The sequence below is a fragment of the Macaca mulatta genome, chromosome 14, assembly GCF_049350105.2.
Source record: "Macaca mulatta isolate MMU2019108-1 chromosome 14, T2T-MMU8v2.0, whole genome shotgun sequence".
In the NCBI taxonomy this organism is placed as follows: Eukaryota; Metazoa; Chordata; class Mammalia; order Primates; family Cercopithecidae; genus Macaca; species Macaca mulatta.
This window is the reverse complement of record NC_133419.1, coordinates 18603047-18626838: the sequence shown is the minus strand read 5'-3', so window position 1 is coordinate 18626838 and position 23792 is coordinate 18603047. Positions and strand designations below refer to the sequence as shown.

Sequence of the window (23792 nt, the reverse complement as noted above, 5' to 3'; positions counted from 1 at the left end):
ACAGAAATACGGAAAACTTTAGAGCTACTTTGAGCAAGCCCAAGAACTTTGAATCATTGAATCAAGAGGAGAAAAAATGAAGAAAATATTTCAAGTTCTTTATCTGTAAAATGATGGAGATAAACAATATGATCTGAAAGTCCTTCTACTTCTTAAGTTTTTATAATTCAGGAGCAGTGGTAAGAATAGTAATGAAGTTTCTAACTACTACTTCCAAGTTAAGTACAATCCAGAGATGCCAGTGGGACAGAATCTGTGGTAGGATGTGGAAGGACTTAAGTGATTTTAAGTCTGGGTGAAGAGGAATAGTGTGTTTAATAGAAATTGGTGAAGACAAGGAATTTTCAGGTCAGGGGGCTTAATGGTTCATCACTGTGTTTGTTACAGAGTTTTAGGAGAATGGTGGAGAAAAAGAGAAAAAGAAAATGGACTATGTGCTTCTAGGAAGAGAGATGTGAGTTCTGGCATCGTTTTCTAACATGTAGGCAGTGAACGCTCAGGGGAGCTATAGCTATAGATGAGCGTTAGGGTGTTCTTGAATGCTCTAAAATTATATTCATTTTTCTGTGAGAAAGCACTTGTAGCTTTAATCAGATTCTTATCATAAGCTAACAAAGCCACTTGCTCTTAAAAATGAATAATAAAGACTTTAAATGATTAAAAATGGAGAAAAAGTGACACAAAAGTGACACTTCAGTGTTCCTGCAGTGGGTGAATATAGTCATTGTGATATTTTCAGAGTAAGCTAGGTTTCAGTCACACACACACACACACACACACACACACACACACAATGAGAGAAATGTATAGAATCATGGGGAATTTGCTGTACAGTTTTGGGTTTTGGCTTGCTATTATTAGCTGCACCTTGGCATGTTACATAACCTCCCTAAGCCTCAATTTCCTCTGCTATAAAATAAGGATAAAAGTACCTTAAATGGTGGTTGTGAAAATTAGAGACAATGTAAGTTGAGTACATAGTACAGTGCTTGGCACAGAATAGGTATTTGGTAACCCTCTCCCTACACGAGTTTTTAAAGTTTCTGTATTTACTTTAGGGCCCTTATTGTAAACAGTCATCCATCAGTATATGCAGGGGGTTAGTTCCAGGTTGTACCAAAATCTGTGCATACTCAAGTCCTGCAGTTGGCCCTGTGGAACCCGAATCTATGAGAAGTTGGGCCTCCCTATACATGGGTTTTCCTTCCTGAGAATACTAAAGATTTGGTTGAATACTTTGAGATTTGGTTGGAAAAAAATCCTTGCTTTTAAGTGGACCCAAGCTATTCAAATCCATATTGTTCAAGGGTCAACTGTATTTCACTTTGAAGGACTGGTCCTCAGCAAGTTCATCTTCTGAACTACTCACTGATGCTCACACTCAAGAAGACCATATCTTATTAAGTGGTTAGTTTAGAGGCTCTTTCCCATGCAGATTTGCAAGCGGAGTGTGTAAAAATCACACATTGCACTTGTTGCCTGGCAGCACGTGTCCCTGAGTGGTAGTACATGGCTTGCATTGTAATGTTATCAGTGCTGGGGCCAGCTGGCTAGACATGTACTGCCACATGGGCTAAGGACTCCATTCCTCAACAAAACAGCAGCCAGCACTAGGGTTAACAGAAAATGACAAACCAGGCATGGATGAGGGAGGCGCCAGCACAGCAGCGGGATATCCTTTGATTTGCTTCTGTTATTTGCATGTCTCTCTTGTGATGTCTGTGAAATGTTTAGAATGACAGAGTTTTTAAAAGACCTGCTGACTCCGCCTGAAAAATGTGAAAAACCTCCCGTTTAGAGACCTATTATGTCCAGCTAGCCTGCATTTTCTATATCTTTTTCTTTATTTTTTATTAATGCAAACATTTGCATGAAGACAGAACCTTTGTTTCTTAAAGAGTTCATCTGCTCCTGCTGCTTACTGGCCCTGCCACGCAAGAGCACAACAGAATCTTTGTTAGGCTTTCAGCAAAGCTGTTTATGAACGGTGGCTTACTGAGGACTGCTTCCTGTGCTGTGTGCTTCCATTTTGTCTAAAAAGAAAAAAAGAAAATAGTTCTTAGGAGTGAAAAGAATTTGGACTTTCTTTTATTCAAGTCCTGGATGTTGAAATGACAAGTATCCCCCAAATTTGTGAGGAACTGGTAATTGCATCGAATGCATTTTTTCACTTTACCTTGAACATAATGAGGCTCTTAGTAACAATAGAAGGAACAAGTGCCTTCTCATTGGACTAGAGAGAAGGAACAGTAAAAAGACAACAGAAAGAGTGGTTGAGAACAGAACAAAAGTGGCTTCCAGTAAGAAGCCTAACGTTGTAATAGAATGTGTTTTGGTATTTAGTGTTTCCCACCTGGGAGGCACAGTCCTAAAGTGGTTGAGTTGAATAAAGAACAGCATCACAGTTTATAAATAGTGGATACAGCTTGTATGTTCATTCAGTAAATATTTGAATGTCTACCATGTGGAAGACACTGAATGGTCCTGAGTGTTAAAGGAAATAAAATATAAATGAGTATGGTGCCTATCTTGAAGGATCAGGATATCCAACAAAGAAGATAACATATGTATAACAGAAATAACTATATATCAAGGTAGAAAGTGCCACTGGAAATATTTAAAATAGTTGTTTAGAGAGTTCAGGAAAAGGAACGATCACTTCTGGCTAGGACAGAATCAGGGAAAGGTTCACGAAGAAGGTGGCATTTGAGTTGGGCCTGGCAGGAAAGGTAGGTTTGAACATTGCAACATTCCTAAAAGTGATGAGTCAAAAATTTTGTTGGTCTAGTAAAACAGATCCAAAGTATGTTTTTATCGGGTACTTTGGTGGTGTTTTTATACCATTAATTTAGATGATATGTTAAGTGTTAGTATGAGTTTTCTGTGTAAACTAAACTGGGGCCTCTCTGTCTAGCCTATTCTGTTCCAACCCTTTGCCCCATATGGTTTTTGTGCACTTTGGCCTAGGCCTTTTTGTATCTGTAAATGTCTACAATAGCATCCTTTACTTTCATAACAAAAATAGAAACTCTAAGGGATTATTGAGCATTATTACAGCTATATCCCATAAACAGTATGCGGAGATAGTTCTTAGTGGGGATTTGACATGTGAGACTCTTATTTGAAAAAGAATCTCCACCTTCGTGCAGAGCCACATCAACCACAAGAGAGAGGATAGGGAATTCTAAGCCCGTGAGTTTTCAGCTACTTTAAATTAGAACTTTTCTGTATCTTTTTGTCATTAGAAAAAATGAGATCCTGTTACTGTTAGTTCAGTTGTTGTGAAAGCCAACTAATTTTTATGTAATATTTTTAATGTAAAACACCAAGCAAATGATTAAATTGTTATATTAGTATCTTATTGCACTAATATCACTGATCTGTATATTCATAGTTAAATTGCATATTACCAATTAATATTAATCTGTATATTTAATAATAATTGATAAATACATGGTTTACCCCCAAAGGCTATACTTTTTTTTGGTTTTTTTTTAAAGAGACAGGAGTCCTACTATGTTGGGCTTGAACTCCTGGGCTCAAGGGATCCTCCTGCCTCAGCCTCCTGAGTAACTGGGACCACAGGCATGCACCACCATGCCTGGCTGCAAGACTACAACTTGCGCTATAGCGCAATTAATTTTCACCTTGTAATTTTATTACTTCCCTGTTTGACGTTATGAGTGGCATATGATTTACTACATGTTTAGCAATTTATGGGATTTTGTTTTTTACCCATGATACTTTCTGGAAAATAGTTATGTGAATGTTTATGGCGTTGACTTGATAGCTATACTGCTGTATGAGTAACTATTTTTGCAAAGTTATTGCCATGACAAATATTACTTAGGTTCTTCATATGTCCCTTAGATTGTAACTGTGGGAAAGTTAAGTGCTACTTTAGATTTCTCTGGTGTTCAGGACGTACATTTTGTTATGGTCAGCTAGCTGAGTGCTTTAAGTTTGAACTTCTATGAAAATCTCCTTGAAAAAAAAAAAAGAGGCTGGGTGCGGTGGCTCATGCCTGTAATCCCAGCACTTTGGGAGGCCAAGGCAGGCAGATCACCTGAGGTCAAGAGTTCGAGATCAGTCTGGCCAACATGGTGAAACCCTGTCTCTACTAAAAGTACAAAAATTAGCCGAGCATGGTGGCGGGCGCTGTAATCCCAGCTACTCAGGAGGCTGAGGCAGGAGAATCACTTGAATCCTGGAGGCAGAGGTTGCAGTGAACCAAGATCGCGCCACTACACTCCAACCTGGGTGACAACAGCGAGACTCCGACTTAAAAAACAAACAACAAAAGATTCTGTAGTTTCTGGCACTTGAAATTGTAGGACTCCAACCTACAAATGCTGTATTATTATGAGATTTAGGCTGGAAATACTGAGGCAGTAGGATTTAAACACTTACCCTTAATTGACATCCCAAAACTATAAAAAACAAAACAAAACAAAACAAAAAAACAACAAAAAAACAGTTTTAGGAAGGAGAAGGGAGGAGGGGAGGATTAATGGTTGACCAGAGACTGTTTTGAATGTCAAGGCACTCAGCTTTGCACAGCTATTAACCAGTACAATACCCCTTTTGGCTGAGGGAAATAGACTTTAGTTTTTCATCCTCTACTTAACATAAAGATCTTTAGTCACCTCTTGTTTTCTGGTTGTCACAGGTGATGTTAGCATATGTGTAATGCTTTGTTTGCCTCTGGCGTGTCTTTTAGTATTTGAGTTTGACTAGCCGTATAGCAGCACTTCAGTGGTTTGGATGTATAGATGCAATGTATTGCTTTTGTCTGTTTTATAATTAACAATTATAAAATAAAAGATCGTTCCTTAATTTGCAAATTTGTTCTCAGAAAGTTCCGTTTGATACATGTCATACTGCATGGCTCTTTAAAGGTGGCAGTATCATGCAGTGCAGACTGGAATATAGGATAATAGGCTTATACACTTGGAGTAGAGAAGGCCTTTTTGAATAGGACAAATAGCACACCAAAAAAAGCCACAGATACATCATTTTGACTGTATCAACATTTAAAAGTTCTGTAAAATGAAAGATACAACAGACAAGTTAAAAGAAAACCATGAAGTAGATGTATGTATTTGTGACATGTATAGAATTATCTACAATTCAAGAAGAAGAAAAAAAGACAACCAGAGAAGAAAATTGGCAAAGAATAAGAAATACAAATAAACATGAAAATGTGCTTAACTTTATTTGTAATCAAGAAAAGTAAAATTAAAACAACAGAGAAAAGCTATTTTCTGACTATTAAATTGGCAAAATTATAAAGCATTAGGCCAAGGATAGTGAAAATAGATACTCATATGACTGGTAGCGTGCAAATTGGAATAACTAATTTGTAAAAGCAATTGTCTATCTCTGGTAAACATGAAGATATCCTGTGCATCCTATGAAATGCGAATTCCATCTTGAGGTATTTACCTTAGAAAAACTCTTGCACATATGTACAGGGAAACACGTACAAGAGTGTTCAACCCAGCCCAGTTTATTATAGTGAAAACATGGAAACAACCTAAATGTTTATCAATAGGGAAATATTTACCATTGGCAACTATCAAAAGGGTAAGTAGGTTCCATTTTGTTTTATGAAAGATCTCCAGACATTGTTGAATTAAAAAAAAAAGATACAGAAAAGTATATATCGTACACTTAAAAACAACTTAAAGCATGAAAACAAAACAAGCTCACAAGCCGTATTTCTTTATTTTTGAAAATATGCACCCCAAACTGATAATAGTTGTTATCTGTGGGAATTGGAATTAGTCTTTAGCTTTGTCTGTATTGTTTAAACCTTTAAAAATTATTATGTTTAACTAGAAATAAACATTTTTTAAAATTTAAAGATCATACTAATACTTTGATTTACCAATTTAAGCTTCTTAATACTGTAAAGTATTAATAGTGAAGAGCCAGCAATTTCTAGATAATACAACGTAAGATGGGGCACATTGTAGGTTTTTGGATTTTTCTTGTTTTGCTTTCATTTTTGGTTTTGAGAGGTAGTGGGGTGAATGGAAGAATATGGGCTTTGGAGTCAAATCTAAGTTTGAATCCAAGCTCTGCCATTTATTTAGACTTTGGGCAGGTTTATTAACCTCTCTAAGTTTTAAAAATATGCTGTTACCTATGTTCGTTGGGTTGTGTAAGAATTACATGTGCTAGTTTTCCTCATTTCCCCCCTTCCCTTTGGTTAAGGGAAATTGGTCTAGTGTGGTCTAAGATCAAAGATGGTCTCGTATGGATGACAAAATGTTTCACAAGAACACACAATATCCTTGGACCAGGATATACCAGTAAAGATGGAGGATGTAAATAATTAATTTTAGAGGTCTATTAACTTTTTAAACCATTAAGCTATCTATTTGTACCTCACAAGATCAAATACTAGATTATGTTAGTGGTTTATAAATGATATTGAACTTGAAACTTCTAAGTAGTTTACATGACAGGTTGTTGATTAACAGGTTTACTTTTTTTTATCTTAGAGAGCATTTTAATTTAGTTCAGCAAACATTTATTTGTGCCATCCAGGATCTCAATCTCCAGAGGCCTCATAGACCAAAATATGTCTCAAAAGGAAGGGAGGAAAACTCTATGTATTTATCAATTTATTTATCAAACTCTGGCAAGGGAGGAAAAAGTTGAGTATATGTATATACTCTGCTTTTCACTTGTACTGCTATTGCCTATGTGTGCATCTGTTAATATCATATATAGCAATTCATGTGAAGATTTTTTTCCAGTGAGACTTACTTATTCTAGTATTGGGACTCTGTATTAAATAATAATTTTTTAAAAACAGTGCTCTAACTAATGTTAAGGTGGAAATTCTAGACCCCTCAAGCAAAAATTTCCAAATAGGACCCCTTATCATTTAATTGTGAAATAAACAACTAACACTTTGATGGTATTTATGCTTGGGAAGAGAGTAAAAAGAAATAGTTTTGGATTTTCCCCATATAAATTAGGGCCTGCCGAGTAATTAGCAGTTAATAAATGAATGCTTCCTACAAGTTTAAAGGCCATACCTGAAATGGGTATATGATGATGTATATTTTTATAGTTGTAGGTTTTATATATCCCAAGAATCTTTGAAGATAATCTAAACATCTTGGTTTGAAGAGCAGAACTTTCAATAAGGAGGTAAAGGGCTAATATTGTTTGAGCACTTACTATGTGGCAAGCACTATTCTAAGACGATTACACAGATTATTTTATTTAATCCTCACCACAGTCTTCTGTGGTAGGTACTAGTATTGCCCAATTTTATAGAAAAGGGCAGAGAGATAAGGTAATTATTATATAAAGTCACACAGTCAGTAAATGACAGAGCTAGAAATCAAATCCAGGTTCAGTTGGTCAAGAGCCCATGTTCTTAACCATTGCAGTAAAAATTATTATGCTGTTTTAATCTATTGAGTCAGCATATAGCAATATTAATATAATCATTGACATGTTACCTTTTGCATATATTGAATGTTTTCTAAAGAAGTAGTTTATTATCAGAAATATTCTTAGAATCATACCCATTTTATAGCAGGATTGACAGTGTTATAAAGAGATTATGTGATCAACATGGGGTGAGTCAACAGAACCAAGAAGTTTCTGATCCACAGTTGCCTTCACTTGCTAGGTTCAAGTAAGGATCATATAGTGTTTACTTACGTTTGCCATAGATTTTTCAGTATAGCATGATGAAATTCTAAATGCCTATTTCAGACAGTGATACTCTCTGAGCAAGACATGGATGATTGGGCATTAGAGTGAATTTTAGGACACTAGATCATAGGTACATGTTAGAAAACTTAATCCTCATCTTGTTATGGAACTCATGGCAAAGCCAAAGAGGAAAAGCCTGTCTTAAATGCTTTTCCTTTTCCAAGAGGGCAGCTAAGGTGCCCAGATATCTTTGCCCTCCAGGGATGCAGGTGTGCTGTTTTTATTCTTTAATCATTCACGTAAATTAAAGCCTATTCCTTTGCATTAAAAAAAAATGTAAAATGACACTCTCCATGTTTTATTGCCAGGAAAGAGCTTTGAACTTCTGTCTCATTGAAGTTTGATAAACTAAGGATTTTCCAGTGTTGGGTGGTACCCTTAACCACAGAGGGAACATTAGACTGATAAGAGCTGCAGGTGAAGGAAACCACCAGGGCACAGCAATTAGGGAGAGCTTTGCATTTGGCTGTTGGCTGGTGTAAAACTCTCTCCAGAGAGGAACTTTTCTTCTTAGCTTCTTCCCTTCACCCACACATAAAAAGAACACCAGGGCTTTCTGTTTCTACTTTGTGAACTAGGAATGGATGGGATGGTTCTTTTCAAGAAACTTTGAAATTTAGGGACAAGTTCTAACTTCACACCGTGCTGATTGGTATGAAGGTGAGGGGACAGGACAGACAGACATACACACACATATAAATTCACATGGACCCAAATGGACCGTATCTCTCAGGTGATTTTACTATTAACATACATTCCTGCCTTTGTGCACTGTGTAAAATAAAGATAATTTTTAAAGTGTTAATGGTGAGGCAGTGTGTTAAGAGAATGGGTTTTTGGTATCAGGTAAACCTTGGTTCAAATCTTGGCTTCTCTTCCCACTAGCTGTGTAAATTATTTTAATTTTGTAAGTTTCAGTTCTTCCACTTGTAAAAATAGAAATCTAAGAATAACTATTATAGTATTGTATTTGGAACAAATAGAATAAAGCATGTGAAACAATTAGTACAATACTGTGTCTGTCACGTTGTTGTTTAATAAATTGTACAAGTACTCAAAAATGGTAGCTGTTATTATTTGTAATATGAGACTAAATATCTGATTGGCAGATAAATGTTAAACATGCATGGTCCAATATATTTCTTTCTTTTCTTTTTTATATTTTTGGTATAAAGTCTATTTTCCAGAAAATTCCTCCTTTTTTTTTTTTTTCTTCTAGAAGGACAAAAGTACTTTGATTTTTACTGCTCTGAAAATATTTCTCCTGTAAAGGGCTTTCACATTAACTTTGAGTCCCTGGAGCTAGGGAGGAGGAGAAGCAGGATTTGCTTCTAAGTACAGCTCTTTCATTTCTACCATCAAAAAGAAAAAAAAAAAAAAATCCTGTACTAGCCTTAGGTAGAGCTAAGTCATAAAAGGCCATATAGCCCAAGGAAGGAATCTTTTTGTAAGATCAGGATAAACCCATAGAAGAAAGGAAGGAGAACACAGAGGTGAAAATGCAGCTGATTTTAATGTTTCCCTGGCCATTTTTCCCTCCCAATTTAATATACACCTAATTATAATTATTATATTTTGAAAACAGTGTCAGAAATTGGCAGGTATTATCTTACAGCTTCACTCGCAGTTTTGGCCATTTCTTAAAGAAACAGTTTTCTAGTTGGATGAACTGTTGAGTTGAGGAACTGATGTTGTTTTTACCCCTTTTTGGGTGGGGTTGGGGGTGGGCAGTCAGGGTTTGCAGTGACTGATAGTTGTTAGTTTGGGGAAGCACTCATTTAGATAAAACAAGTCACAGAATGTAAACAGGCCGTCCATCTGGACTTTAGGCTGCTGGGAACGTGGTGAAACCTTAGTCACTGTGATCATTATGGTCAAATGAAGACTCTTGAGCTCAGGTTGGCAGATAAACTTACTTGTTTTATGAGCTTCACTAGACTACTAGGACTTCAGAAATAGTTTTTTGAAACACCAGTATTTATAAATTTTAGGTAATTCCTTCATATTTTCCTGAGGAATGAAACTGTGAAAGAAGTAAATGTCTGCTTTGTCAGCAACTTCATGAAATTGCTTTTTGGAAGGATATTCATCGCTTAGGGTTTTTTGTTCTCACTGCTCCAGATGAAAGTATTTTTCTGAATTTTTTATGATAAACGGGGACACTGAATTGGAAGCTTCCGTGTAAAGTTTGTCAGGATACCACTGTCATACCTAAGGACAAAATTCAGAGAAGGGGAAGAAGTATTTGAGTATCTGACATCTAAGAAGTTCTGGCCTATGTTGTTTACTGAAGTAAACTCCTAATAACGCCATTTGAGATAGGCTTTTAAGGAAACATTATCAATCACATACTATGCACCAAGCACATAGTGGTGTTTTACCTGTATTATCTTACTTATTTCTATAACCCTATAATGTAAGTACCATTATTCCCCCCATTTTACCATGAAGAATAGGCTTGAAGAGTAATTTGTTTATGGTCACGTAGCTAGGAAGCGGCAGAACTCAGAATGGAGCTCTCAACTCTCTATAGTCCAAAGCCCAAGTTCTTAACCAGTGATTCTTAAACTTAAGAGTACATAAGAAGCACCAGGGGTACTTGTTAAAAATTACTGGGCTCTAGTAAGAAATTTAAGGTCACTAAATCTGGGACAGTGCCAGACTATAAAGCTGTATTTTAAACAGGGCATCCCAGGGGATTCAGATCAAGAAATTGATTGACCATATTTTGAGAAACATAGTTAAATTATATTGCTTTCCACGCTTGGTAAAGAAGAAAACAGGTGCAGGCTAAGTAACTATCCAAGATTAAGCTACCAAGACAGAGCCATGATTCAAACTCAGGTCTGTCTCACTCTAATACTCATAGTTTTTATTATATGCCCATGATTAACTCACACATTTCCAAGTCACAACAAATGCAGAAAACATGATATCTAATAAACCGAGCCAGACAGATTTCATGGTCTTGTTATTTACCAAAGTTAATAACTTACATATATACCAGTATTAAAATTTTCATGGTCCTTAAACTTTTCTTTTTTTTTTTAAATTAACTGAATTTTCTTTTTTTTCTTTTTTGAGATGAAGTCTGACTGTGTCGCCCAGGCTGGAGTGCAATGGCATGATCTCGGCTCACTGCAACCTCCACCTCCCAGGTTCAAGCGATTCCCCTCCCACAGCTTCCTGAGTAGCTGGGATTACAGGCATATGCCACTGCGTCTGGCTAATTTTTGTATTAGTAGAGACAGGTTTTCACCATGTTGCCAAGCTGGTCTGGAACTCCTGACCTCAAGTGATCTGCCTGCCTCAGCCTCCCAAAGTGCTGGGATTACAGGCGTGAGCCACTGTGCCTGGCCAGAGTTTTCTTTACAATCATACCATCCATGCTTCAAGCATGGAATTACAAACTCCCTGGATAAGTTTCTGATGCAGAAGTGGAAAAGAATAGGAGGTAGAAAGAAAAGAACTTCCAGGTGTATCTGCTGAATGGTGCTAAATCTCCTCTTCAACCCACCCTTGTCATTGAAATGAAGAATAAAGGGTTGATGCTAATACTAACAGCCAGTCAAATGGCAATAGGTCATGTTCACATCATCTCTCAATCTATCCTTTGAGACTATAGCTCAGTTAGGGTCAGCAAGTTTGCTTTGCCTATTCCAGTCCACTGATGAAGTGTCATCAGACAGAGCCAACACTTGGATTGCCTTACACATCACCTCCTACTAGGATTGGGATCATTCTTTTTTTAATCTTTCTCTCATTTTCTCTTTCTCTCTTGCTATTTGATTACAGCTCAGCGACATGTCCTCACCTACATGGAGGATGCAGTGTGCCAGCTGCTAGAGAACAGGGAAGATATCAGCCAATATGGAATTGCCAGGTTCTTCACTGAATAGTAAGTACATGAATGTCGTACTAATACAGTGAACCCAGAGGAGGTGCTTGGAAGCAAGCAGGACACTTGAGGAACAGAGTGGGACAATGCTGATTATGTAGTGGCAGTGAATGTTTAGTTTTGGTAGGTTGGTTGTGGGCCGCCCAAACATGTTTTGGATCATGCCTTTGGTGCAGCTAGTTTTGTCCAGCGATGTCTCATGAATGGTTTTGATTACAGTAGCTTAACAACCGCTCGTTTGATCTATTAGATCTGTTTCTTTAGGTTCGTCTTTTAACTTTCTCCTTTATTCAAAATATTCACTTTGATTTCCTTTAGCTGGTGTTCATCTAGCCTGTTTTTTTCATGGCTGGCTTTTCTCATGGAATTGTTTAGGCTAATGCTCCTTGCAGTTTTCTTTCTACAGGATGCTGTGCCAATCACTTAATGATTTAAGAGTATTTCTAATCAGCAAAATGAAGAGACAACCCACAGAATGGGAGAAAATATTTGCAAACTACCCATCTGACAAGGGATCAATAACCAGAATATATAAGGAGCTCAAACATCCCTATAGGAAAACATCCAATAATCCCATCAAAAAAACGGACAAAAGATGTGCATAGACATTTCTCAAAACAAGACATACAAATGGCAAACAGGCATAAGCAAAAGTGCTCAACATCATTGATCATCAGAGAAATGAAAATCAAAACTACAATGAGATAACATCTCACCCCAGTTATAATGGCTTATATCCTAAAGACAGGCAATAACAAATGCTGGCGAGGATGTGGAGAAAGGGAACACTTCTACACTGTTGATGGGGATGTAAATTAGTATAACTACTATGGAGAACAGTTTGGAGGTTCCTCAAAAAACTAGGAATAGGGCTGCCGTAAGATCCAGCAGTTCCGTTGCTGGGTATATAACTAAAAGAAAGGAAATTAGTATATCGAATAAAGATCAGTACTCCTATGTTTGTTGCAGCACTGTTTAGAGTACTAATATTTGGAAGCAATCTAAGTGTCCATTAACAGATGAATGGGTAAAGAAAATGTGGTACATATACACAATGGAGTATTATTCGGCCCTAAAAGAGAATGAGATCCTGTCATTTACAACAACATGAAGAGAACTGAAGATCATTATGTTAAGTGAAATAAACCACACAGAAAGACAAACATTGGATGTTCTCACTTATTTGTGGGATCTAAAAATCAAAACAATTAAACTCATGGACAAAGAGAATAGAAGGATGGTTACCAGAGGTTGGGAAGGGTAGCGGGGGGCTGGGGGAAGAGGTGGGGATGGTTGATGGGTACAAAAAAAAAATAGAAAGAATGGATAAGACATGCTATTTGACAGCACAACAGGGTGACTATAGTCAGTGATAACTTAATTGTTCATTTTAAAATAACTCAAAGAGTTGGCCAGGTGCGGTGGCTCATGCCTGTAATCCCAGCACTTTGGGAGGTGGAGGCGGGTGGATCATGAGGTCAGGAGATCGAGACCATCCTGGCTAACACGGTGAAACCCTGTATCTACTAAAAATACAAAAAATTAGCTGGGTGTGATGGTGGGCGCCTGTAGTCCCAGCTACTCGGGAGGCCCAGGCAGGAGAATGGCGTGAACCCGGGAGGTGCAGCTTGCAGTGAGCTGAGACCGCGCCACTGCACTCCAACCTGGGCGACAGAGCGAGACTCCGTCTCAAAAAAAAAAAAGAGTATATTTAGATTGTTTGTAACACAAAGGATAAATGCTTGATGGGGTGGATACTCTATTCTCCATGATGTAACTATTTAACATTGCATGTCTGTATCAAAACATCTCATGTGCCCCCAAAATATATACACCTACAATGTACCCATGAAAATTAGAACTTAAAAAATTTTTTAAAGAAATATTTCTAGAGGGAGGATATCTTTCATAGATTATATATTTGAAAGGTCATACTTAGGCCAGGCGAGGTGGCTCACGCCTGTAATCCCAACACTTTGGGAGGCTGAGGAGGGCAGATCATGAGGTCAGGAGTAGGAGACCAGCCTGACCAACATGGTGAAACCCCATCTGTACTAAAAATACAAAAATCAGCTGGGCATGGTGGCACGCACCTGTAATCCCAGCTACTTGGGAGGCTGAGGCAGGAGAATCTCTTGAACCCGGTAGGCAGAGGTAGCAGTGAGCCGAGATGGTGCCACTGTACTCCAGCCTGGCCGACAGAGAGACACTCTGTCTCAAAAAAAAAAGAAGGTCATACTTCTTTGTAAAGTATGCTTAGAATGTATAAAAGTCAAAATGATTACTACCTTTTTAATTTTTTTGAGATAGAATTTTACTCTGTTGTTCAGGCTGGAGTGCAGTGGCATCATCATGGCTCATTGTATCCTTGAACTCCTGGGCTCAAGGAATTCTTCTGCCTCAGCCTCCCTAGTAGCCGGGCCTACAGGTATGTGCTGTCATGCCCAGCTAATTTTAAAATTTTTCTTTTGTAGAGACAGTGTTTCAGTATGTTGACCAGGCTGGTTTTGAACTCTAGGACTCAAGTAATCCTCTCGCCTTGGCCTCTTGAAGTGTTGGGATTGTAGCCATGAGCCACCATGCCCAACTGATTACCACTTTTTGAATATCACAGAACTGTTTTTAGGCTGAATGAGATAAACACTTTAAAAATACATTAATCTTCTTTTTTTCCAACTTTTATTTTAGATACAGGGAATACATGTGCAGGTTTGTTACATGGGTACATTGCACCCAGGTAGTGAGCATAGTACCCAATAGATAGTTTTTGACCCATTACCCCCCTCCCTCCTTCCCTCTAGCAGTCCACAGTGTCTGTTGCTCCCATGTTCATGTCCATGAATGCTCAATGTTTAGCTCCCACTTATAAGTGAGAACATGTGGTATTTGGTTTTCTGTTCCTACATTAATTCACTTAGGATTATGGCCTATAGCTCCATCCATGTTGCTGCAAAGGACATGATTTCATTCTTTTTTTTATGTCTGCATAGTACTCCATGGTATATATGTACCATATTTTCTTTATCCAATTAACCTTGATGGGCACCTAGGTTGACTCCATGTCTTTGCTATTGTGAATAGTGCAGCAATGAATGTATGAGTGCGTGGGGAGAATGATGTATTTTCCTTTGGCATACCCACTAATGAATGGGATTGCCGAGTCTAATGGTAGCTCTGTTTTAAGTTCTCTGAGAAATCTCCAAACTGATTTCCACAGTAGCTGAACTAATTTACATTCCCACCAACAGTGTATAAGCATCCTCTTTTCTTAGCAGCCTTGCCAGCATCTGTTTTTTTTTTTTTTTTCCCCTGACTTTTTAATAATAGTCATTCTGACTGGCATGAGATGGTATCTCATTGTGGTTTTGATTTGCATTTCTCTGATGATGAGTGATAATGTCTCTGATGATGAGTGATAATGAGCATTTTTTCATATGTTTCTTGGCCACTTATATTTCGTCTTTTGAGAAAGTGTCTGTTCATGTCCTTTGACCATTTTAAAATGGGGTTATTTGATTTTTGCTTCTTGATTTAAGTCCCTTACAGATTCTGGATATTAGACCTTTGTTGGATGCATAATTTGTAAATGTTTTTTCCCATTCTGTAGGTTGTCTATTGATAGTTACTTTTGCTGTGCGGAAGCTTTTTAGTTTAATTAGGTCCCACTTGTCAATTTTTGTTTTTGTTGCAATTGCTTTTGGGGACTTTGCCAAGAATTATTTTCCAAGGCTGATGTTGAGAAGGATATTTCCTAGGTTTTCTGCTAGGATTTTTATAGTTTGAGGTCTTACATTTAAATCTTTAATCTATCTTGAGTTAATTTTTGTATATAGTGAAAGGTAAGGGTCCAGTGTCATTCTTCTGCATATGGCTCACCAGTTATCCCAGCACCATTTATTAAACAGGGAGTCCTTTCCCCATTGCTTGTTTTTGTCAGCCTTGTCAAAGATAAGATTGTTTTAAGTGTGTACTTTATTTTTGAGTATTCTATTCTTTCCATTGGTCTACGTGTCTGTTTTTGTACAGTACCATGCAAAACATAATCTTCATGAAAGGATGTGCTAGATAAATACAAAGCATTATTTTTATTACCAACATGCCATCACATATTTATATAATCATTTGGATTCTCTTTCCTTTTCTTCTGGTTTATTGGGAACATTCTAAGAAAGGAATAATAATCCTTATAGGCTTCTGTTTAAGTGAATCTTGAACTCAAGTTCATCTTCCTTGAACATAGATTTTTTTTTTTCCTTTCTGTTCTCCAGAGGCTCCTTGGAGATCAGACAGCTATTCAAATGGCCTCAACGTGGGTTGCTGTTAGGGGAATACTTGAGATTCCCTAGCTCTTTTGCTGAACTCTAAAGTTCTTATCAATGAAATCTAGATTTTTTATGGATTGGCATTTTAGGTTCCTTGGAAAAAGAAGCTTTCTGGGAGTAAAGTTGTTCCTTTCACCCAGTCTTCTAAAGGAGGATGAAGTAGAGAAAGGAATTTTACTTGTTCTTGTGATGCGGGCTGGAGCAAATGAGGTAGGCAGGGAATAAAGACTGAGATAGAATAGCCTTGCTTGCTTTTATAGAACTGACAAGCGAACTGACAAGCCTATAGGTCAAGTTTCTAGGCCATTTAATGTGTACGAGCACTCTTGAGGCTCCTTGCCAAGTGAAATATGGCTCTTCTGGGGGTAATGCTTCTTTCTGGCTTTTTTCATTTTACTCCCCTCCCCATCTCTGTTATCAGTCTTTTCCCTATTACACTGGTTCCTTGAAGGTAGGCTTTTTTTTTTTTTTTTAGGCAGAGTCTCCCTCTGTTGCCCAGGCTAGAGTGCAGTGGTGCAGTCTTGGCTCACTGCAACCTCTATCTCCCGGGTTCAAGAGATTCTCCCGCCTCAGCCTCCTGTGTAACTGGGATTACAGGCGCCCGCCACCATACCCAGCTAATTTTTGTATTTTTAGTAGAGATGGGGTTTCACCATGTTAGCCAGGCTGGTCTCGAACTCCTGGACTCAAGTGATCTGCCTGCCTTGGCATCCCAAAGTGTTGGGATTGTAGGCATGAGCCATTTGCATCCAGCCTCATTTAGTCTTCATCTTTGCATTTCTGGTACTTGCCATGATGCTTCACATATAATAGATGTTAGGTAAATATTTATTGAATCTACAGCAGTGTCTATATTTTAAGTTATTGAATACTTTCTACTCTTCTAGATTTTGTTATAATAAGGACTGTTTTCTTGTTTTTTCCTCCCTTTCTTATTTTTGGTAAAGCTCTATTTTCTGCCATTTTAGAAGCTGTATACCGTGCACCTAGCACTCCAAAAGTGAATTCCACTTTTCTGTGTAGCCAATTCTGAGCTGTAGTGAACCAACAGTAAGGCTGACTGTAGGCAGCTTTTATCTACCAATACACTGTTGAAAAAAAATCATTAGCCAAGGGTGGTGGCACATGCCTGTAATCCCAGCTACTCAGGAGGCTGAGGCAGGAGAATCACTTGAACCTGGGAGGCAGAGGTTGCAGTGAGCTGAGATTGTGCCATTGCACTCCACTCCAGCCTGGGCAACAAGCGCGAAACTCTGTCTCAAAAAAAAGAAAAAAAATCATAAGATTTTCTACAGTGCTGATAGAAATGTACTTGCCAAGCGGGCTGTTTCTTGTACCCAGAAAGCTGAAATTTACATAATATACGAGTGACACATACCTGACACTTCCATAACTCTATGACACCAGATTGGCCTGAGGTAAGTTATTCCGAGAAGTGAAAAGTAAACCAGCTCCAAAAACTTTTGGGTTTTCTTTTCTTTTTTTTTTTTTTTCTTAAGACTTGAAAGGTGTGGATGTATGACAGAATGGGAAGTAATGTAAGTATAATTTGGTAGACACAGAGACCTGGATGATGGAAGCGCCTGAGTTTACTTTGTGAATTTGATTTAGTTAGTGAAAATCCTTTACTTTCAGGCTTCAGTTTTGTTTTGTTTTTTTTTTTTTTTTTTGAGATGGAGTCTTGCTCTGTCGCCCAGGCTGGAGTGCAGTGGCATGATCTCGGCTCACTGCAAGCTCCGCCTCCTGGGTTCACGCCATTCTCCCACCTCAGCTTCCCGAGTAGCTGGGACTATAGGCACCTGCCACCATGCCCGGCTAATTTTTGTTTTTTTGTATTTTTAGTAGAGATGGGGTTTCACCGTGTTAGCCAGGCTGGTCTTGAACTCCTGACCTTGTGATCCGCCTACCTTGGCCTCCCAAAGTGCTGGGATTACAGGCGTGAGCCACTGTGCCTGGCCTCAGGCTTCAGTTTTGTATTGATTTATAAGAGAAACATAATGAAGTGGAAAGATCACTACCCTAGAAGGAAGAAGAGCTCCTTATTCTTATAAGTCCTCACTCTATAACCTTGGGCAAATTTCTGAAATACGGGCTTCAGTTGCCTCATCTATGAAGTGGGTTTAATAAAGCCTTACATGCTAATAATAATAATAATAATAATAATAATAATAATATATTATAATATGCAGTTTTTACTAAACTAATACCATGTCTCAGCTACTACAATTCTTTGAGATGGGTACTATTATTATTGTTATCTCTGTTTTATAGAGGAGGAAGTGGATAGTCAGAAAGGTTAAAACAGCTTCTTCAAGTTCACAAGCTATTAAGTGACAGAGTCAGGAATCAAGCCTCATCTGCAGTATTACAGAGGCCACTGTTCTCTGTTGCCTCCAACTCACTTTACTGCTTAATGTTGCTAGAGGGCTAACCAGATCATATTTAGAGGTTTCTTCTAGCTATGATTTCTACTATTTTTGAATTCTCCCTTATGAACTATACTTTGCAAGCTTATCACACAGCCTTAGCTGGTGACCTCAGTTCATTGCCATTTAAATGTTTAATATTGGCCTTTTGGGGGATGCAACTGAAGCTGACTGTAAAGAGCAGGAAGCATGATTTTTAAAAATATGTTAACGGTACCCTTCCATCTTACAGTTTCAAGTTCGCGTCTTGAGACTTTCATATATTTAACCATGGGTGATTTACCTTTAAACAGTGATAAAAGTACTCCTTGAAATTGTTTTTGGAAGGCTTCTCTTCTGATTTTCTTCTCTGGATCTGCTTGCCCTCTCACCTATGCTGTCTGTCACTCCTTGGTTGTTGGTGTTTTCAAACAAGTCCATGACTGTTCCAGCAAATCTGGATAAACTGCAAAACACAAGTGGCTGAGCAGTACTTTGTGTATATCTGCAAGTCCATGAGCTCTGTAGATCATATTCCTCTGGACACTCTTGAAAGACGGGTACTAAATCCCAGAGGATTTTCTTTTATGTTGTATGTAACCTCCACCTCTGAATGTTGTCCTTCAACAAGTAGAAGGTAAAAGAAATTAATATTTAGAGGTGCTACTCTAAGAATAGACCAAATGTCAACACTGGGTCATGACCTCTGAAGAAGTACATCCAAGAAAATGAGGCGAGAGTAGCTCTAACTTAGAAACCACACCAGAGTGTGACCAGATTCTTGTGGTAAAGATAAAATGAGAAATGTGGCTTTTTGAGACATTGGAAAATAATGATGAGAGAGAAACAGGCTGAAATCTGAGAATTCCTATCAGAATTGGGAACCATTCTTCACAGGCTAAATTGATAGTTTACAATGCTGTGGCATCAGGGAGCTTGACCTCCACATACTAATATAGAAATGAATAATATTCTGTGGTCTTGGTTCGTGGGCCCAGGAGAGCTCACTTTTATGGTCAAGTGTCTTGTTTTTGTTTTTTAAAGGATGATTTTAGTTTTTTGGTGAAGTTCTTATGATGACTGTTTTGGTTGCAAGGGAAAGAAGTATACAGACTACCTTTGGTTTATTTTAAGGATACGTGAGAATATAGGACGGCATTCATTTGCAAATTATTCATTCACAAATTATTTTTGGGCACCTACTCTGTGCCTGTGTGTACTATGCAATGGGAATGGAGCAGTGAGTAAGACAAATAAGGTACCTATTTATGAACCTAGTGTTTTAATGAAGGCAATAATCAATAAACAAGCAAACTGATGAGGATGAGAATAGCTAACAGTTAATAAACACCGTGTGCTAGGCACTGTTCTAAGCATATAATAACCATTATTTAATCTTCACAGTTCTATAAACAGGGTATTAGTATCATCCTCATTTTACTCATAAGGAAATTCAATCGCTTAAAAGTAACATTCTCATGGTTACACAACTGGTAACTGTAACAAGACAAATAACAAGAAAACAGCCAGAGTAACATAATATATAGGATGGACAGGGAAGGCCTCTTGGAAGAGATAATGATTGAGAGCTCATCCCATCAGAGAGCCAATAACCTAACTCAGAGGGTGACTCACCTTCTCTTTGTCCAGGTTGATTATCTAAGTAAGCTTCCTGTGTCCAAAAAAGATCATTTGATTGATTTTATTTGTTGCTACTGAGAGTGGAGTACCCTTAATAGGCAGTGTTCCTAGGACCCCCTCGTGGGTAGTTGGCCTCCCTCATGCCCTGCTCCTATTTAACCAGTGAAAGTAAATAAAATAATTAGTCATCAAAAGTATTTGTGTTCTACACTACATAGTATAAATATGGAGATGGAAATCTTTGTCAGTTTTTAGAAAAGGAGCATTAATAATTTCATTTTGATACATGTTAATCATCAGAATTAATTTTGATTCAAATAAATCCATAAAATATGAACTTCATTAATTCATCCTTGGAGAAAAAAAGAGATTCCAATAGTGCATATCCATTTTTTTTCTTTTTTTTCTTTTACTTTAAGTTCTGGGATACATGTGCAGAGCGTGCAGGTTTGTTACATAGGTAATAGTGCATATTCCTAAATAACTTAAAATGTAACTCTAATGAAAACAATCCATGATTATAAAATACATATCGTTTCTTTTTTTGTTTTTTCAGACAGTTACTCTAAACCCTATGAAAAGATGACCCACTTCTTTCCTACATAATCTAGAACAATCGGGGTATAAACATTCATTCTAAAGGTGACAGATTTTTTTAGGATCATTCACCATCTAGAGTTTAAGTAGTGTTGTTTGGGGTTCTTCTTGTGTCCGTGGTAACAGAGGAGCAGGTGTGAGCCAACAAGAAGCACATCAGAACAAACCAAGACTTCACTGATTTCCAGGCTTGTAGCTTTGAATGAGAGATGGACTTGAGACTTCTTTGGGCCATTTCTGCTCGTTTTCTCTACTTATTTTTGTTAAATTGAGCCAAAATGTGGTGTGGTGAAGTAATGGTGACTAATCCTATTATAGACTTCTTCAAAAGGGGTAATGCTTCCCCCTGTACCCACCCCCTCCCCTGCCTTTTTTCCATAGTTCAGTTCTTAGCCGGAGTTGACACATTGTAACAGAAAATTACCCATTTCTCATTGTCAGCATCTGGATTCCCACAGACTCAGATAATTGTCAGGAACAGATTTGCCTTCAGTTAAAGCAACCCTATCCCCACTGTTACTCGGCCAGGCACCTCCGTTAGGCCATCACAGAACCAAATATATAGAGGATTCTGGCTCTTTTCTATATTACTAGAGATATGCTATAGCATAAAGACTGCAGGAAGCCATAGTGGTGAGTTAAGAGTCACCAAAATCTGTTTTGAAACTTAAAAATCCAGGGTCATTGAGGATGCAAGAAGTTGCCTGTTTTTGTAGAATCCATCTCACTTCTTCAGTTCCTTTGTGCTATGGTTACAGGAAACTATCCAGCAGCACTTGACTTGGTAATGGAGGAAGCTATTTCACAGCCCACTGGTCCCTTGACTCGTTTGGAAGTCAGAGTCAAAGGTTACAGAAGTAATAATTGGGCCCAGATTCTCCCTGTCAGGAAAGACCTTACTCCCCCCACCCCCTGCCTTCTTCAAGTTAGGAGAAACTTATCTGTTATGAAACCATTCAATAAGAGGAAATGAAGAAAACACCATCCTTGGCTGAAGTGTTCTCAAGCCCCAATGATGTTATTTCTGTTTTCATGGGAGCTGCTTTTGCAGCTAGCTAGTATAAAATTTAGGTCTGATTTTTTATATTAAAATATCTCCCCTTAGAGAAATAACTTGATTTATTTCAATCTATAAATAATATAAAGGATCTTTATTTGGTTCAAGCCCTGATATTCCTTCATACCACCACTCTGATAATTCCCTGAATACTCCTCTGGCAATCAAATACATACACACAAGTCTGAATTAACAAGTGTCATGCCATTAGCAATGTAAAGTCAGTCATCAGAAGTTAAGAAACTAAACCAGATGTAGTGACTCACACCTATAATCCCAACACTTTGCGAAGCCAAGGTGGGAAGATCACTTGAGGCCAGGAGTTTGAGACCAGCCTGGGCAACACAATGAGACCCCTGTCTCTACAAGAAGAAGAAGTTTAAAAAGCTTTACTTCACCAACAACAGAACAATTTAAAATTTTCAGTGCCTTTAATTTCTTCCATAATTTGCTCAGAACTCCAGCAGATCAATCTGTGGAACTAGTGGCACAAGCTTGGCACTAGAGTAGGAAAGAATGACACAATTTGGCACCTTTAACCAGAAGATCTTTAATGAGCTGGCATGGGGGTGGAGGGGATAGAGAGGAAGGAAGGACAGTTAGGATTTTGGCAGTAACACAAAGGTTCTTCTTCCCTGAGAAAAGTGAAATGAAAGTCAAATGAAGCTTCGCTCTGCTTTTAGAATTTGCTAAGATGTTTGTCTGTCTCTCAGCTCCCGGGCCCCTTGCAGGTGCATCTTTATAGTCAATGACTTCTCCAAAAAACAAATTGTCTCTCAGGATCCTTCAGGAGGGGTCATATCTAACCAATTTCTTGTCTGAGGACATGATTGTGGTTCCCTTCTTCAACTATCAGATGCAATGCTACCAGCACTGCAGAAATTGTCTTATCAGAAAGTGACACAAGTGTGCACATTTCTTTTAGGACACAGTTCTAGTATTGCTGAGTTCTGGGGCTGCAACAGTAGATAATACTACAATGAGAGGTGTTTGGGAAAAGCATTGTTTCCTGGGTGGCTGTAGAAGCAGACTTGAAATCATCCCTTTGTCATTAAATAATATCAACAACAAATGTCTTTGTTGATGTCCTTATATTATAATTTTCTAGGTCTAGATTTTCGCTAGGGATGATAATACCTATATTCTAGGGTTGTTATGCAAATCACATGAAATGACACATACAAGATGTCTGGCTATATATAATTCATCTTCATTATGTGTTGTTCTCCTTAAGCTCCACTTTTCTGGGATTTTGCATCTCTGGCTCTGGATAGTCTTCCTTTTCTCTCTTTTTAAATGGCATCAGAGTTGAAGATCTTGAGGACTTTTTAGTCTCTCTTTTGTATGTTTTTTTTTGGTGGTTGTTGCTGTTTTGTTTGTTTGTTTGTTTGTTTTGAGATTGGGTCTCACTCTGTCACCCAGGCTGGAGTGCTGTGGCGCAAACATGGCTCACTGCAGCCTTAACCTCCTGGGCTCGAGCAATCCTCCTACCTCAGCTTCCCATGTAGCTATGATCACAGGTGTGTGCCACCATACCCAGCTAACTTTTTTTTTCTTTTTTGTAGAGACAGGGGTCTCATTTTGTTGCTCAAGCTGGTCTTGAACTCCTGGGCTCATGTTATCCTCCTGCCTCAGCCTCCCAAAATGTTGAAATTACAGGTATGCAGCACTGTACCTGGCTTCTCTTACTTTCTATAACACTTCTTGCTTGCCCTGTATTTTGTGTACATTTTTGGAGATTAAAATATTCAATGATTGCCTGCATGACTCTTAGCCACTCCACTCATCTGACTTTAGTTCATTCACAGAATAGCCTAAGAAAGTTTTTCTATCTTTGTTTTCTTCGCATATGCCATTTTTTCACTTCCTGTCTTTACCCCCTTTCCTCTACATACTAGAATTTTAAAACTCAAGGTGTAATGGGAGACTTGAGTCAGTCAACTCTATCCAACTTGTGTTGTTCCCACTCTTAGCTCTAGCGGCACAGTGATGTGCTCAGGGTAATGAAAAGCAGACTTTCTCTGCTGAGGTCATTGCTCCTCATGCTGGCAGCCTGCTCCAGGAAGCTGTTTATCTGTGCTTGCAGAGCCAAGCTCCAGCCTCTGAACAGTTGGAATGTATTGAGAAAC

General features: G+C 38.2%; 1 protein-coding gene across 22 annotated transcripts in view; it reads left to right on the top strand.

Moving 5' to 3' along the window:
- The window catches only part of CSTPP1 (centriolar satellite-associated tubulin polyglutamylase complex regulator 1), a 229590-nt gene that overhangs the window by 37422 nt on the left and 168376 nt on the right, over window positions 1–23792 (top strand). For 14 of the 22 annotated variants that reach the window (XM_015114200.3, XM_077960900.1, XM_015114201.3 and 11 more), the window contains exon 2: window positions 11539–11641. The exons of 1 other annotated variant lie outside the window; for it this stretch is intronic. In XM_015114200.3, the coding sequence (XP_014969686.1) occupies window positions 11539–11641 (103 nt within the window). Of the gene's footprint in view, window positions 1–1393; window positions 2145–2355; window positions 2730–7087; window positions 7168–10827; window positions 10902–11538; window positions 11642–23228; window positions 23323–23792 lie in introns of those variants that run through there. 7 more of the 22 variants (XM_077960906.1, XM_077960905.1, XM_077960901.1 and 4 more) reach the window with 6 other exon arrangements.